Consider the following 16,974-nt stretch of genomic DNA (forward strand, 5'->3'; position numbering starts at 1 on the left):
TTTGCTGTCTTTTTGGCAGGCTTGTTTCCTTAGATCGTTATTGTTAAGCTATGTTTTTATTGCTACCAGCTTTAATCTGCTGTTTTCTGTTTATTCTTTTGTTACCAGTTACTTTTGTTTTGTGTTCGTAAGTAAGCCGCTTGGAAACATTTTTATTGAAGGGTAGCATAGAAATTTTAAAATAAGGAGAAGCCTTACCAAAGGTTCTTTCTAATAAGCCACTTTTCTTTGTGAAGAGATTTTTTTTTAAAAGGACGAGTAATAAACTGTTGTAACATGCTTTGTAACATGTCTCATGTGAGGAATTGAGAAGTATGTTCGGGCAATGTAAAGGAAAATCCTGTGTTTGTTAGAAGTCTAGAAGCACTTCTTGCCCTGTGCATATGTCACCCCAAAAGTCCCGTATTTTTCGCTCCATAAGACGCACCAGACCATAAGACGCACCTAGTTTTTGGAGGAGGAAAACAAGAAAAAAAATATTCTGAATCTCAGAAGCCAGAACAACAAGAGGGATCGCTGTGCAGCGAAAGCAGCAATCCCTCTTGCTGTTCTGGCTTCTGGGATAGCTGCGCAGCCTGCATTCGCTCCATAAGACGCACACACATTTCCCCTTACTTTTTAGGAGGGAAAAAGTGAGTCTTATGGAGCAAAAAATACGGTATGTTTCAAAGCTGAATGCTGGGGGGGGGGGGGAGAGGAACACCAGGCAAGCTTGTTTTCTCAAAATATGGCCCTGTTAAGAATGGCTGAGGTGTGGTGAAACAAAAACAGACATCTTAATGGTATTTCGGGTTTCTGTATCTGGCCATAGATTGTCCTGGGGGAAATAATGTTAGTTAATGTTGGATTCTGGCTTGCCTTAGCAGTACCTGTAAGAGAATTGGGGCATGTGAATTATTCACTAATCAGCTTGCTGTTCATATTAAGTTTCTGCTGTGGCTTTGGGGCATTTTGCCAGACCGTGGCATGATTGATTTCATTGGTTCCTTTGAGAATAGTATTTTGTGTGCCTTGAAAATGGGGGAAGGTAGCCTGCTCTTGGCCAGTTTGAGTGCAAGGACTACTTTTATTTCCACCAGAATTTTTGCAAATTCTTCTTAACACAAAGCGAAAATTCAGGGGGGGGGGTTGTGTTTGCTTTTAAGCTGTCTTAATGTTCTCCTCCTTTACCGTATTTTTCGCCCCATAGGGTGCACCTAGTTTTTTTGGGGGGGAAATAAAGATTTTTTTTTAAATTTCCCTCCCAGGTGCGGGGCTGGGGCGGGGGAAGCCCGAGCTTCCCCCGACCCCAGCCCCCAGAACAGGCTGCTATCCGCTAGCCGTGGGAGAGCTGCGCGAAGCCGGAAGCCTGGGGCGTGCTGAGCTCAGCGTGCCCCAAGCTTCTGGGTGCAGGCAGCTCTCCGCAAGCCATGGGAGAGCAGCGTGAAGTCGCACAGCTCTCCCACGGCCTGCAGATAGCTTCCTGAAGCCTGGAGAGCGAGAGGGGTCGGTGCGCACCGACCCCTCTCGCTCTCCAGGCTTCAGCGAAAGCCTGCATTCGCCCCATAGGACGCACACACATTTCCCCTTCATTTTTGGAGGGGAAAAGGTATGTCCTATAGGGCGAAAAATACGGTAGATCCTAGTCTTCTTTGAACATCTAATGAAGTGATAGTCCATAATATCCAAAGTAACCTGGAAAAATGATTTTAGTTATTGGATAGTAGAAATGGAGGAGGGTGCCTTTCGTTTCCCAGAATACGACACTTATTCCAGTTGCATCACAAGAGATACCTCCCTGTAAACTATTTGATTTTTAATTCTGCCTGCCTATTTGTGTATAATGCTGGTGCAGTGATGATTAAGCTGCCATCTGACAACTATTACAAATGAAAAAGAGGGAAATCCTTATCAGAACAAACAATGGCAGATACTAATTTGAGACTTGGCTTGCTCTGCTGTCAAGTGTATCTATATTGGCTCAGCTCATAGAAGGGCAAAGCAATTGATTCAGGCCAGAGTTGACTGGCAAACAACTCAGTGAAATAGAGCATGCACAAACTTAGCAGTATCTATCTATTACTAACCACACCTCTAGCCTTTTCCTTCAATATGTGATGCAGTTGCACTGGAGCTCTTCCAAATTGTTTGCCACCATCATACGATCGGTTTCTGAAAGAGCACTCAAATCACAATAGTAGTCTATACTACAAGACAGTTTAAGGGTCTCGGTATTAGGTAGTGCAGGTAAAATGTTGATGATTGTGTTTAGATTTTGCAGAACTCTTCATGCAGGAATGGGCTTGGAATAACTGCTGCCACTTGGATTCACATTAGTTAGGAATTTAATGACCAGCAGCTAAGAACATGTCTAGTCTAGTGAACTGACCAGTATTTGAAGCAGAGAGTTGTAGTTTCTTCCCAGTTTAAATACACTGAGTTGCCTTCTGTAATGTCTACATCACTTGGGCTGTAATTTAAGAAAAAGTCACCTAGAAGACTTGAAATATCTCCCTGCTTTATGGAAAAGAGTCTGACATCCAGGGCTATACTCATTTGAGAGAGGGAGTTTGGTTGTTGTTTTTTGTGATTATGTTATATATTTTGTGTTTTTATGTTTTAAACTACCCTGTGATCTTCAGATGAAGGGTGGTATATCAATTTAATAAATAATAAAACAATAATTTAATACAGAATGGCTGATCCCATTTACCTGTTCAACGTCTGCATTTCTAAAAGGCTTGTAAAAATTATTTGGGATTCCTAGGGCATGGGGCCTGCTAGAGAGAGTGGAAACTTGAAGTCATACCTAATGTGCAGTGGAATGGAATGGAATGAGACATGCTTGGAATATGACACCTATATTGTTAAAGTGTATTTGGCCACTATCCATTTGTAAATATTTTGTGAATATTTTTGGAAGATAGAGCAAACCTGAACTAAAAAAACAACAGTCTCAACCATAATCATTCGATTCAAACAAAAACTTTAACTGTTTAGCCAAATCTGAACCATTACTTGAAAGTTTTTGTTGAATCCATACTGAACAGCAAGTGTGAATGCCTAGCTACTGTTTAAAAATAAGGGTTGCTGTGAAAGCTATCTCCTTCTGAAATGCCCATGCAATTGAATTATTGAATTAATTACTATTATTATTATTTTTAAAAATCTCCACCTACTTTTAAGGAGAACTCAAGGCATCTAACAAGTCAAAACACCAAAATAGTATTTCAAATATAAAACAGTCCCTGGTTAAACCCAATATAAACCCATATAAATCTAAAACCAGAGTATTGATTTTTGACAGCCAGCCATGCAACTTATTTTTAAGTATTGGGGCATGTGCAAATCAGTGTGGTTGTTTTCCTGTGTAAATGAGTCCAAACCTTACATGAATTGATTGGGGCTACTGACTTGGAACACCTTTAAGGTGTAACTGCACCCAAATCACAACTGAGTGGAATAATTGAATGATTTGAGTCCCTTAAATACTAGTGAAAGTAAAATGTGTCATGCTTTGCAGGCAGAAGCTGTGAAGAAACATAGAGGTCATTTCTGTGTGCAGAAAAGCTTGTGGTTACTTAACATGGGTGTTACTTCAATAAGAATGTGACTATTGTGTTTGCGATGATAATGTATTCAAAAGTACTTGTATAACCATGAGTCCCTTCATAGTAAGGTTTCATTCAAGCATGAGTGGGAGCACACACTTTATGGATGGAGCACCATCAAAAATGGACTTGGAATAGAGTGAGCATTGCTCATAGCATTATTCAGCAACCTGTAAGAACCCTGATGCAGGGTGCCGATGTGTCCCTATGAGCTTATGAGAGAATCAGTGTGGAAGATTTATTTTTTTTAACTTCTACTATTAAAAGAAATCATATATGTGTCAGTGACTGAATTAACATCTTAAGCTTCTAGTCTTATCAAAGAAGATTGCTTCCTCCATAAGAGGATTTCCCTATAAATCCTCACATACTTCAGCAGCTAAATCTGATTTCCACAATGTTCAGAGCTATGTCTGGTTGTGATGTATTTTTTAAAACATATTTTCAAGGACACAGATGGAAGTGGAAGAAAGTACCAATTTGTCTCTGAAAACCCATGGAGAATTGGCAACATCCATTCTTGCTAAATTTCCCTGGTTGATGACTTGGCAGTGAACTCCCAAGTGTCAGTGGCTTTAACTGATGAAAATGGTCATTTTTTTTTGGCTGCATCTGACCCTGACACTGATTAACCATGGAAGTATAGCAGAGAGTGAGATCCTACTTGAGGTCATGGCTGCTGTTGACAATCCAGTCTTCACTGCTGAGAACTTCCTTCAGGTTCACTTTGTCCCTTTGCCTTGATCATGTTGTCATATTTCCAGCATAAAGAGGGGTCTGAGATGCAATCTGAATACACATAGAATCATAGAATTGTAGAGTTGGAAGGCACCATGAGGATAATCCAGTCCAACCATCTGCAATGAAGGAATATTTTTTGCCCAATGTGGGGCTCGAACCCACAGCCCTGAGATTAAGAGTCTGATGCTCTACCAACTGAGCTACATGATTTGTATTTGGTTGGCTTCTTAGAGAATGAAGGTAATTTGCAGCATAAGGAAGATCAACAAATAGTGTATTGGGGAAGAGTTTTTTTCTCCTACAATATGAGGAAGCAGGTATTGTGTATATCAGCCTTTGCCAACCTAGTGTTCTCTACATGTTTTGGACTACAACTTGCAGTGGCTGGCATGGCTGTGTTACCTGGGGCTGATGGAAGTTGTCCAAAACATCTGGAGCACACCTAGTTGGTGAAAACCAATATATGCACAGTATGGCATATGGTAACTGTGATTCAACCTCACAATTGGACAACTGTAATGTGCTCTATGTGGTGCTTCCACTGGATTGGGTTTCACCTGGCACAGAATGCTGTGCAGCCCCTGAATGCAGACTTATTACACCTGTGCTGAGGGAACTACATTGGCTGCCAATCACTATTAGGCCATGTTCACGGTCTTGTTAACTTATAAAGCCTTGAACAACTCGAGACCTGAAGAACCAGCTACCCTTATATAGACCTATAAAATCACAGATCATCTGGGAAAATTCTACTGCACTCTGTGGTACTGCACTCTACAGAATATCCTCAGGTGGTAACTCCAAAACTGGAATTTTCCTCTATTGCCTCTGCACTGTGGACTGCACTTCCCCTCCTAATATTTTTTTAGAAGGCAAACTTCTAGGAATAAAAGATCTAATAAACACCTATTTTGTAAAGGTACATGGTGGTCATGCCTATTGGTTATGGAATATTTTTTTTGGGGGGGGGAGTTTCCGGCAAAATCCAGGCAATGACACAACAACACATTGAGATTTGCATTTCTGGTGGCAACAAGGACTTGAAGTAAAGAACAAATTTGACATCCTTTGGTAGCAGTCCACCTAACAATTTCTCTAGTTTGGTGAGCCATAAAAGGAGACTACTAAGTTAGTCTTGGTGGGGAAAAATAACCCATACATTGAGAATGGCAGGAGGACAGAAGAAAGTGGACAAGTTTGTGTTGGTTTGGTATGACTTTTATTAGTATGACTAGGGATTATTACAGGACACAGTCATCTCAATATGCTCTGATCTGAAACTCTTGAAAATATAATGCTCAACCCCCAGGTCCAGCAAAGAAACATGAATAAATTCTTGAAACAGAGAAATACATTTATATCTTCATAATATGATTACTCTGGTTGTACATAAGCTTCTGCCCAATAGTGTAGGCTCTTTTTTTGTACCTTGTTTGTTTATAGTTAAAATGGATAAAATAAACAAGTTACTGATTTGCCTTGGCTGACAGCTTCATCTTCCAGCAGGTTGAATAAGAGACTAAGGGGTAAACTGTTATTGACTTTCTGCTCACTAACAGAAAAGAACTGAGTGAAAGTAATTGTGGACCTTGGTTGGATGTTATCCTGGGATTCATGATGCTGAGGAAAGGCAAAGCTGAGCCTTTCAGACACACATAGGACTTTCGGGAAGCTGAATCCAACAAGTTTTAAAAAATAACTGCTGGATAGATAACTACATTCTGGAGCTTGAACTCTTCCCTTCTAGACTGAAGAACTGTGCTGTCTGTGTGAGTGGAAGAAACAAACAAGTTGAAAGAAAGTTCAGCTCTCTAGAGCTTTGAATCAAACTCTTGGCCATGCTTACAAAGAACTCTTAACAACCAATAAAGATTTAATGCTTGGGTGTTGCCCAGCATTTTGGTTGGCTGCTATTGCCATGATGTGTTCTGGCTGCTCCATTTGGGTGTAGTTTCTGCTGCAAATGTCTCTAAATCTAATTTAAGAGTGTCTGTGTGCACATAAGTTAATGTGCACATGTGCATTTCATCCGAGAAACTAGTTTCCCCTCTCCAGTGAGCATGAAGTATTCCAAGATGAAGTACACCACTGTGAACATGGAAGGCTTGCAAAGACCAAAACAGTTACATTTTTGATGTAGGGAAATATTGCTTATCTGGAGTCAGTCTTGAGGTTTGTGTAAACTTTTAATTTGCATCTTCTTTTTATCTTTAATAATAATTTTTGAAAGATGCTATAGTTCCTATGCTGTACTGATGCTCTTTTCACTAGAAGAAAGTAACCTAACTGCATACTGGATTGACATTTGCTTTTTCCTCTTATTTTATCATCTCACAACAGTCCTTCTGAACTGAGGGTCATCGAAAGTGACTTGAGCAGTACAGGGTGTAGTTTTCTTTCATAGACTCCTTTGTTTAGAAGTGCAAGGAAAGCTTTCCAGGAGGGAGTGGAGTAGGCCAGGCATAGTGGTTTTAAAAGAATTAGTGGCTTTTGGGAAGGGACTGAAAGCATTTTGGTTTTAACTGATTCCAGATGTTGCTGCTGGAACACAAAGCCTGCCAGTGTGTCTAGGGTGGCGCTTACTGAGTGGGCCTCCTGAGCGTTTCCTGTACGGCCCACAATCAAACAAACCTAATCAAAGCCAGCCGTTGCTGCTGGAACTCTCATGAAGCCTTCCTCCTTTTTCCGGTGCTCAAAGATATTCATTTCTTTAGGGTGTTTTACTCTAGTTCTTTACCATATTTTGGAGGGGGGAGGTCTTCCCTTACTATAACCCATTGATAGGACTACTATTTAGCCGAAAAGCACTGGTCGGTATTACAGTTAAAATTCAGTTTGTGCACATTGTATGGGAGAGGAATTAAGTCTGCAAAATGAAACTGATAAGCATCTTAGATATTTTCCTGCCATATGGGAGCAGCTTCCATGTGGCTGAGGGAATGTTAAAATCAGGGCTGGCTACCCCCCCTTTTTTTGCCTGAAAGCTGCATTCATGGTTTACCAACCCTCCAGAGACTGCATGCTCAAATGGCCAAAATTCTCATGCACATTTCACATGCACACAAGACACACACAGGCACAACCCCACCACCACCACCACCAAGTTAATCCATTCAGAAGAGAGGAGTTAGCTCTCCTCTCTGCTCATAAGATGATCCATCAGATAACTTAGGCAGCATATGATTCTCATCCCAGTACTTTGTTTTTGTGTTCGCCTTCAAAATTCGTGGAGTCTTGGGGACCAGAAAAAAATACAGATGAAGCCCCAGAACTACAAGTTAGCCACTCTTAGTTGAAATTGTCTAACTGGAGGACCGGACCCAGCCATGTGGGTCTTCCTGTCACTTTCTTGACTCTGCATTGTCTACCACAGTGCAGTGTAGCTTCCAGAGCAATGCACTGAGAATATTAGCGACGACTCCAGAATTAGGAAGGCTTTGGCAAGTTATGTTCCAAGACGGCTTTTGTGCGGTCAGGTGGTTGTATTAGTGTTAGATCAAGAGAGCACTGTATGGCCTTGTTAGCAAATCCATGTATATCATAGTTAGGCTTAAGTATGGTTTAAAGGTGAATACACAGCATACTGGTGTATGGGGAGAATATTGCAGTCACTTTGCTTCTTTGCCGCTCCTATGGCAGCCAAAGGCAAACTTGGCCCTCCAGATGATCCCTAGCTAACAGGACCAGTGGTCAGGGATGATGGGAATTGTAGTCCCAAAACACCTGGAGGGCCGAGTTTGCTTATGCCTGTCTTACAGCTACTGTGCTGCTGGGAGCTCAGCCGTGGTTTGTCTTAGTGAGATATCTGAAGCTGGGTTTGTGGTTTGTCACCCTCCAAATAGACTGTGGGTGGTAAGTCAAGAATAAACATTGTTTACTGCTCATGGTTTGTTTGGATGAATCATGAGCCTGGGTTTGGATGCAACACTAAGCTAAACCATGGCTTAGCTTCTGGTAGTGCTGCAGCAGCAGGCATGGGGGGGACACAAAGTGGTTGCAATATTCTCCCCATGCACCAGCACACTGCACATTCACACTTAAACCATAGTTAAGATGACTGGTGGTTTAATCTTCTTCATTCGTGGGTTTTCCTAATATGGAAAAAGAGTTGTGGAAAAAAGATATTAAAAATCAGAAAGTGTGCCACACGACTCATAGTAATTGTCGGGTGCAGATACGTAATCCATTAAGCAATTTAAACTTTTAGGTTGTGGGTAATTTTTGTGTGTGCCTGGTAACCTGCCAGTTGACAGTGTAAAGAAATGACAGAATGTCTGAAATGGAATAGCCATGTTTCAAGCCAGAAATCTATAGTATGGGCTGCAGGCCATAAACTATCCCCCTTTCCCAATTTTTGTAGTATTTCCCCAGATGATAAAAATAAATAAATCTGGCTTTTCTGTTTATCTTATTGACCTCTCTTACTAGCTAGGTATTTCTGACATGTTTTGCCAAGGTAAACTGATCCAAATTACTGTAATTCTGATATGAGCAGAAAGCTAATTTTGCTCATCTCTTTGCTGTCTCATTATAAAGAAAAAATCACAGACCTGGTACTCTAGTATGTAAATTGAAAATACATCTAGTTGTCTCTTACCATTTTAATCTGCCTTTTCTACCTTCTATATCCTTGACCTCTTTTTAGCTACAGTCGATGCTTTATCCAGTACTTGAAAGTCTTGGAATCAAGCTATTTAATTGTATTGCAGCTTGTATATTCAGCTATTGAATTTGTTTTAGTTTTTAGCATGAGGGGCATCCATATGATTGATTTGGAATCCTAAAACAAAGTGTGGCCTGTCTTATAAAGAAAATTAACACAAATCCTTCTACTTTGCTATTGGATTGGGAATATATTGGTGTGTGGTGTGCACTATATTTTGCTTGAGTTTGGTTTTTTACTAGGCTGGGAACACATCAGTTCTATATAACAGATGAAAGTTTAACCAGTATAGGTACAGCTGCTCTAAAGAAGCACGCTTAAAATTGCCACCAAATGTGTGCTTTGTGGCAAAATACCTTATTTTCATGGTGATCTTCAGAAAAACTAGGAAGAAATGTCCAGGCTTCCTGAAGCTGGAGTGTGGGGGCAGGAGAAGTGTGTGTGAGAGTTCTCTCTGTATATTTATACAAAACCATGCTGAGAAATGGGTGTGGACAGGAGCTAGGAGGTGGTCACACTGATTCTTTTGCGAGTTGTTCATCTGATCCAGAAAAGGATGTCATGAGGTTGTTGATTTAGATTTATTTACTTGGAAACATATTTCATTGTTTTTTAAGATTCCATACTCAAAAGTATCTAAATTTAGCTCTGGTTACTGTTTAGAAGAATAACTTTCAAGGAGACTGAGAAGCCTTGTATACTGCTCTTTGGGCTTCCCCCCCCTTTCCCCTGAAGGGAGGAGCTGGGGTTGCCATGGAGATTAGAACTTTGTGCAATAGCAGCATAGTTTAGAATTCCAGGAAGGAAGAGGGAGTGATGTCATCAGATCCCTGTTCACTACTGGTTTGTTTGCCTGAAATAAAGCAAGTTCAGTTAGTCATGGAGGAAATTGCATATATTTCTGAAAATTTACAATTGTATCCTGAAGCAATATTGTATGAATATCGTGAACAGAGAATATAAGCTTGCTTCCTTCTTTTTGAGACAGAGGCTGGGAACTGCGGCATGGAGGCTTTTCAGCTCCTTCTTTCTGCTGCAGCCCTGTATCCCGTGATATAATCCCTTGGAGGTTTAGAGCCTTAGGAAGCAGCACCCAGTGAAGTGCAAGGGGCAGCCAGCCCAGCAAAAAAGCAGCTGCAGTCTTCTCCCTATCCTTGCCATTTTTAAAGAAATGTCCTTTGGAAGAACATTTTATCATGCAATTGCACTCTCCCTTCAGAGGCCTCTCCCAGAATTCTCTGAGAGGAAGCAAAGCTTTTTCCACCAAAATTAATGGTGTTGGATACATGAGTCTGCTTTCTCAAAAGAGCTGAAGAAAATGGGCATGATAAGGCCTGGGACTCTTCCAATGGAACTTTAGCACTTATTGTCTCTTTTATGAATAAAAATGTACATACCAAAAAAACACACCCTGCTGAGCAAGTGAGATGGTAGCTGGAATGTAATTTGCAAAGTACAGTGGTACCTCAGGTTACATACGCTTCAGGTTACAGACTCCGCTAACCCAGAAATAGTGCTTCAGGTTAAGAACTTTGCTTCAGGATGAGAACAGAAATTGGGCTCCGATGGCGCAGCAGCAGCAGGAGGCTCCATTAGCTAAAGTGGTGCTTCAGGTTAAGAACAGTTTCAGTTTAAGTACGGACCTCCGGAAGGAATTAAGTACTTAACCTGAGGTACCACTGTACTTACTTAGTGGAGCTCTAATTTGACCAGGTAGTTTAGGTTTACTCTATGAAGATGGCATCCATTAGGACTTGGTGAGCATCAATGCCTTTGGAGCAGCCCTGTTTAAGTTTATAGATTCTAGAGGTAATGTTTGTTCACTGCTGATGAATGTCAGTGGTTGGGTGAGATAACAAAATTAAATATCAGGCAAGGGATAAAATGTTGTATGCTAATACCATTCAGGACACTATTTATCCTTCTCACCAAAATCCCACCCAGTAGAAACCTATGCTTTAAAGAATTTCAGGAAATTCTTGATATTTGCTAAACTACCCTGTGAAAAGGATTTCACTATTGTAGAGTAATGACAGAGTGTGTCTCACTATGTACTTCTGTGTGTACATGGCCCACAAATAATATAAAACTGCTAATGAATTGTGTCAACTGGGCCTCTGGGGATTGGGTGGATGATAAAATAAATGTAATCATTAAGATACAATCTTGTTTGTTTTGTTTTGAAAAGGACATCTAAAAAACCTGATTCAAGTTGATTTATAAAACATTAAAAACAAAACAATATCCAAACAACAGTTCCCCATAATAATACTGAAACCATCCTGCCTCATAAATATAGCTGAGTAATCACTGGCAACAGAACCAATTAACAAAATGCCCATAAAATGTTCCATCAAAAAATCTGGGAGCAGAGGAAGGTCTTACCCCATAACTGAAAACATAGCAGTGCAAACCTCACTGGGAAGAGCATTCCATAAATGGGGCCGACTGTTTCCTGTCTCGTCACTATGCTCTGAAACTTTTTTGGAAGAATTACTCAGAGGAGGGCCCCAGGTGCTGATTGTAGGGTATTTATAGGTTCATGACAAGCTCTTCTGTCAGGTACTGGGGTCCTGAGGAATGTTAAGCTCATTTGTTTAAATCTAGCACTTAGAATTGGGCCTAAAACACATAGACAGCCAGAATGGGTACCATGTAGTCAGATTGTCTGATTGCCATTATGAATCTGGCTGTTGCATTCTGCATTGGCTGCACTTTCTGAACCATCTTCAAAGGCAGCAATCTAACCAGGAGGTCATCAGACTCCTAAAACTAGGTTATCCCTGTCTGCATAGAGCAGGGGTGGAAAACCTCTGTCCCAAAGGCTACTGTAATTTAGTTGGACTCTTGGTCACTACTGCCAAAATGGTGATTGCAGCTTAATGGCATGCTCACATCTCCAGCTGAACAGGTATATAATGAAGGACAGTATGTTGCTACAATATAAAAAGTAACTGAAATGGATTGATTAAGAAAAGGAAAATAAAGCAAAAACCAGCGGGGTAGACTCTGGTCGCCTTTTAACTATATGAAACAGAACTCAATGTAGAACAGTGTGAAGCTTCTCACTAAGCATCGTGAATTTATGAGCATAGGTTTATGCTGTATCTTTCATGACATTTTATATAACTTAATATTGTTGTATATTAAGAGTAAGATTTTAGCGAATGTTGAAAAACCGTGTGGGAATGATTAGTGCAGTCAATGTAAAATCTTGCATGTAGCAAACTGTAAATCTCTGTGCCCTTGTTTCTCCCCCCCTTTCCCCTTTCAGATAGGAGAGATCAAATAAATAGAAATGCCCTTTAGCAGTAAAGAAAACAAATAAATATCCCATGGCAGTCTGATTTCATTCTAACTGAATTCCTCTGTAAATGGCTGCTTGTATGCTTGTAACAGCGGTTGAAATACAATTCAGCTTTGGCAGAAGTGAGCCAGGAGGGAATTGAAGTTAACTGTGGCATTGTCTTGCTAGGCTGTGTGATTGTTGTTGGAAGGCAACCTGTTTCTGGTGTTCGCTGTGTGTGGTGTGTTTCTTTGCCCCTGAAGAGCAAGGAGAATTACATGTTCAAATGGTTAATGTTGCCATTTTCTCTGCTTTCCCTCTGTGAAAGTTTCCTTGAGTGTATGCAGTGGAGTGGGTTTTGCTTTGGGCTGCCCTTCTGCTTCCTTTTTCCTTTTGGGATCCCCTACTGACTGACAGGGATTTTCTCTGTACTAGGTATAAAAGGATTGTTCTGCTGCCCTCCTAGGAGTTTTAACTCTTTGTAACAGTTTCTCACCCTGCTTCCTTTCGTTTCCCACAATAGCAATTCCTGTAGAGAATAATTATTCAACAAGAGACACCACCAAGTTGCTGACCTGTAAAATTGGCAGCACCAGAGACTTCCTGGGGAAACATCACGGCTGCCAGGAACTTCCCCCTTTCCCCATAGAGTGTGAGATTCAATTAGTGTTACAGCAGAAGTAGCAAGGAGATTGGAAATCATGTAGAACCATTTTTAATAGGGGGGAACCCATTTTCTCTTGGACTTCATTCGACTTATATTTTAACTGATAGCCTTTAAATGCCCACTTTTCTCCTTCTTGCCTAAGTAAGGTGAAGGTTTTTGCTGTCTCTTGTCACTTATTGTTCAGCAATATTCCCAACTGTCTAAAATGCAGTATGAACTTTTGTTCTTGAAACTGCTGGAACAGCCAAACATCACTTGACATTGTCATGAAGACATGTTCATATGCTACTATAGAGGCAAAGTGTTATTTATCGGTTCCCTTTCTATATTATTATAGGCTTTTTCTTCTTTTTCTCTTAATAGATAGCCTCTCTTTTCCTACATTTTATCAAAATGGATAATATCTTCTTTCTTGCAGAATGAGCCTCTGACTGCCAGTTATCATGGGTATCCAGGAAGAGACAGTCAGGTAAGAGTTACTTTTGTTCCCCTTCAACACTGTTGCTTGCTATCCCTATATAAAGAGTGTTTTGTCAGGGTCTGTGATTTTAATATTCCAAGGGGTGGACAGTAGCTCCATAGGAGGAAAAAGGGAATGGCTGGCTTTTCCTTCACATGGATCAGGTCTTTGAACCCATGTCCTTTCTGGGCTTCTGAAAGTACACCATAGCAGAATGTACTTCTTTGCTGACTAGAGAACAGGAGAGAAGACAGCTACCAACACCATTGCTGGGATAATGATGACATGAGAAACTGTGACCATGAATGTGGAAGTAAGTAACTATGTGCTATGGCAAGGGGGATGTATTTCCACTTGGTTGTGAGATGGGGTAGCCTTGCAAGAAGGTGAAGCGGAACAAGAGGCTCCAGTAGCTGCCTAAGGATGAGTGAGAATGAAGTAAGCGGCTGCTCAACAAGGAGTCTTTCTGGAGCTCCTAGGGCAGCTGTAGAGGATCCTGGTGTAGAGATGGGATGCTGGTGTTAAATGAAGCTCCTTCCCTATAGCTGAGGCTCTGGTGTTTCTTCCTTGATTAGCATAATGGATCATTTTCTTTGGCCAAAAGGCAACCCATCATGTTTATGGAATATCATCATTTGGCTATGGCTGATTGAACATCAGGACAAGTTACAGTGGTACCTCGGGTTACATACGCTTCAGGTTACATACGCTTCAGGTTACAGACTCTGCTAACCCAGAAATAGTACCTCGGGTTAAGGATGCTTCAGGATGAGAACAGAAATTGTGCAGTGGCTGCGCAGGAGGCCCCATTAACTAAAATGGTGCTTCAGGTTAAGAACAGTTTCAGGTTAAGAACGGACCTCCGGAGTGAATTAAGTACTTAACCCGAGGTACCACTGTACTATGTATTCTAGTCCAGCAACAGCAAGAATTTCAGGTGAACCTGTCCATGAAATATGCTGGTGCCCAACCTGGATTGCAGCAAACAATTATGCATTGATTTTCAGTTGTGTAATGACTTGTGAAATTTGATGCCACATTGAATTCGCAGGAGGCTCTCAGTTCCTCACATTCCCAGAGCGTAGCATTCAACAAATTCCCCTGACACCTCAAGAATGTGGAAAGATTGCCTTTCATTAACCCAAGAGACCCTCTGATGCTGTTCAGGTGCAGCAGCAAGTTTCTAGTGATTGATTGGTACCCCCCCCCCGAGTATGCATTAGCTTATATTGATTTTGATACTGCCTGTCCTATCAGAGAAGACCTCTTGAAACATGTCAAATGGCTTAGAGGCCATTCCAGGCATGGGACTTCAGATTAACCTCCAGAAAAAGGACACTGAGTTCAAAGAGCTGAAATATTTGGACCCTGCAGCAGAAGGAGGCACTCTTGAGTCTTCATAGCACTTCTTTGAACAAAGAATGTCCTATAGGGCCACCTGGAAGAATACCTTGTTGGGGATCGTAAGCAAGCAATTCCTATGAAAATGATAGGAAAGAATTCTGCTGTCATTGTGATTTGCTGCCATTGCCAAGGCAACAGCTTAAGACAACCAGCACATAAAGACAGGAAATGGTGATGCCCATCACTATGATGATAGGAATGCTTTCTTGCATGTCTGCAGGATGAGGCTAGGCAAGGGAAGCAAGAGCTTAGAAGCACTAGGTGACTAGCCACTGATACTCCCTGGAGCTTTAAACTTATTGCATTATTGTTCTGAGTCACCTGGAAGATGACAGCGGTGACACAGAAGTAAAATCCCGTTTGTTAAGCAGTTCATGCCCGCTTTTCACTGATGGCTGCCATAACACTAGCTTTTCTATGTAAAATCCATTTTAAAATTTATGGTAAATAAGAGAACTTGGAGCTTTCTGCCAGTACTTACTCCTAATAATTTTAGATGCTTTTCACATAACCCTCAGGCTTATATTTTAGGACCATGTATCATGGCATGGAAAAGGGAAAGGGGAATAGAGACTAAATGTGACACATGGCTGTAGGAAAGGGTAAAAATTTAAAAAGAATGGTGAAAGATGGGGGACAGGATTTTTTAAAAAATGGTGAAGGAAGTGCCAGTGTTGTTGAGAGTAAAGCCGCAACACTTGAAATAGACTACCTGAACCAGTGAGGGTTGATAGAAAGGCAGCCTGTTTTCTTTAAAAAAACCATCTACCCAGCTAAATAACTACATCATTTAACTCCTTGCTGATTCCTCCTTAACTACCTGTTGATAAATAGATTGTTTACACAGGCTTTACTTCCTTCCTGGCTTCTTCTTCAAGTTTAGTCAGTATGAGATAAAATGTGTTTGTGTAAACTTCCTGGCTCCATGTTAGCTCCATGTAAAACCTATATTAGAATGGCTTGGTTTGCCTTGAATAATAAACCTTGAAAATTTCTTAATCCTTTCAACCAGCGAGTTTACCAGATGGTTTCTTTCTGCAAAAATGCTGCAGTATCTTTACCAAACTCCAACAAATGTGACATTAAAATACTACCTAATCATATAGTTTGTAGGTGAGGGACAAAGCACAACTACTTAGTGACTGATATCATTACTCTAGTGGCAGGAGTGTATTCATAGTCAAGTGAGTAGTAATTAACAGAAAGAATGGTCAAAGTTGGAGAGCTTGCCTAATGCTGATTAATGTGTATATACCACCCTGTCAAAAAAAATCCACAATAAATGTATTTGGACAGAATTAGAGAGCTATATAGAATTCCTCGAATCCACTTATCCTGCAGCACTGCTTATCATTGGAGGAGACTTCAACGCATGTATGGGTGTTAACAATGTTAACTTATACACCCGTTATAATCTTTTATTTTCCATTCCGGGTCGCCCAACCACTGCCACAGTGTCCTTTCTCTTGGCAGATCAAGATGAGCAGGTGACAGCACAGGTTGCAAGGTTTTTAGCTGGGGCAATTAGAGTAAGATCGACTATTTGACTATTGATTCAAAACCCTAAAATGTATTTTATATAATTGACTTTTTAATTTCTATTCTTTGTATATTGTATTGTTGTTTTATTGCTATGGCTGATGACTGACGCAGATAAAGATTCATTCATTCAAAGAATGGTTGTAGGTTGGAGAAGAACATTTCCATGATCAAAGGTTCTCTCAGATGCAGCCAGTTATTGGAAAATAGTGTGTCCACAACCAGTGCACCTTATTTTCACTCTGATTAATGTTGCTGCTGTATCTTGGGTGGAGCTGTATCTCCCCATGTTATAACAGGCAAATTCTGGGAGTTATACTGACAAATTGTGATTTGAAAAGGTATGATTAAAAACCCCCAGCAACTACTGTTTTTACTGTATAGAAGACCTTTAAACAGTATATCAACTTTTGAAGTCTGCTCTGGAATCTTACTACCATAAGCAAATGTCTGGTTTCCCAGTATCATGGGGATTCTGAGTCTGTTCCATGTATATGATACAAGAAGCAGAACTGAAGACTTGTAGTTAAAACTGTAGTTTGATAAATAATGTGTGTGAAGATTGACTCCAAGTAAGAAAGTTGAAAACTATTATAGTTACATGCCAGGTGTTCACTTACGACA

General features: G+C 40.6%; 1 protein-coding gene across 21 annotated transcripts in view; it reads left to right on the top strand.

Moving 5' to 3' along the window:
• Nucleotides 1-16,974, top strand: part of RBFOX2 (RNA binding fox-1 homolog 2) — a 175,270-nt gene that overhangs the window by 19,362 nt on the left and 138,934 nt on the right. For 17 of the 21 annotated variants that reach the window (XR_014539131.1, XR_014539132.1, XR_014539134.1 and 14 more), the window contains exon 2: nucleotides 13,366-13,416. The exons of the other annotated variants lie outside the window; for them this stretch is intronic. Coding sequence is in view for 13 of the 17 variants with exons in the window: in XM_083574036.1 (XP_083430162.1) it covers nucleotides 13,366-13,416 (51 nt within the window). In the remaining 4 variants the exon portion in view is untranslated. The remainder of the gene's footprint in view (nucleotides 1-13,365; nucleotides 13,417-16,974) is intronic. 21 annotated transcript variants of the gene reach the window in all.

The sequence above is a fragment of the Podarcis filfolensis genome, assembly GCF_964270895.1.
Source record: "Podarcis filfolensis genome assembly, chromosome: 10".
NCBI classification, from domain to species: Eukaryota; Metazoa; Chordata; class Lepidosauria; order Squamata; family Lacertidae; genus Podarcis; species Podarcis filfolensis.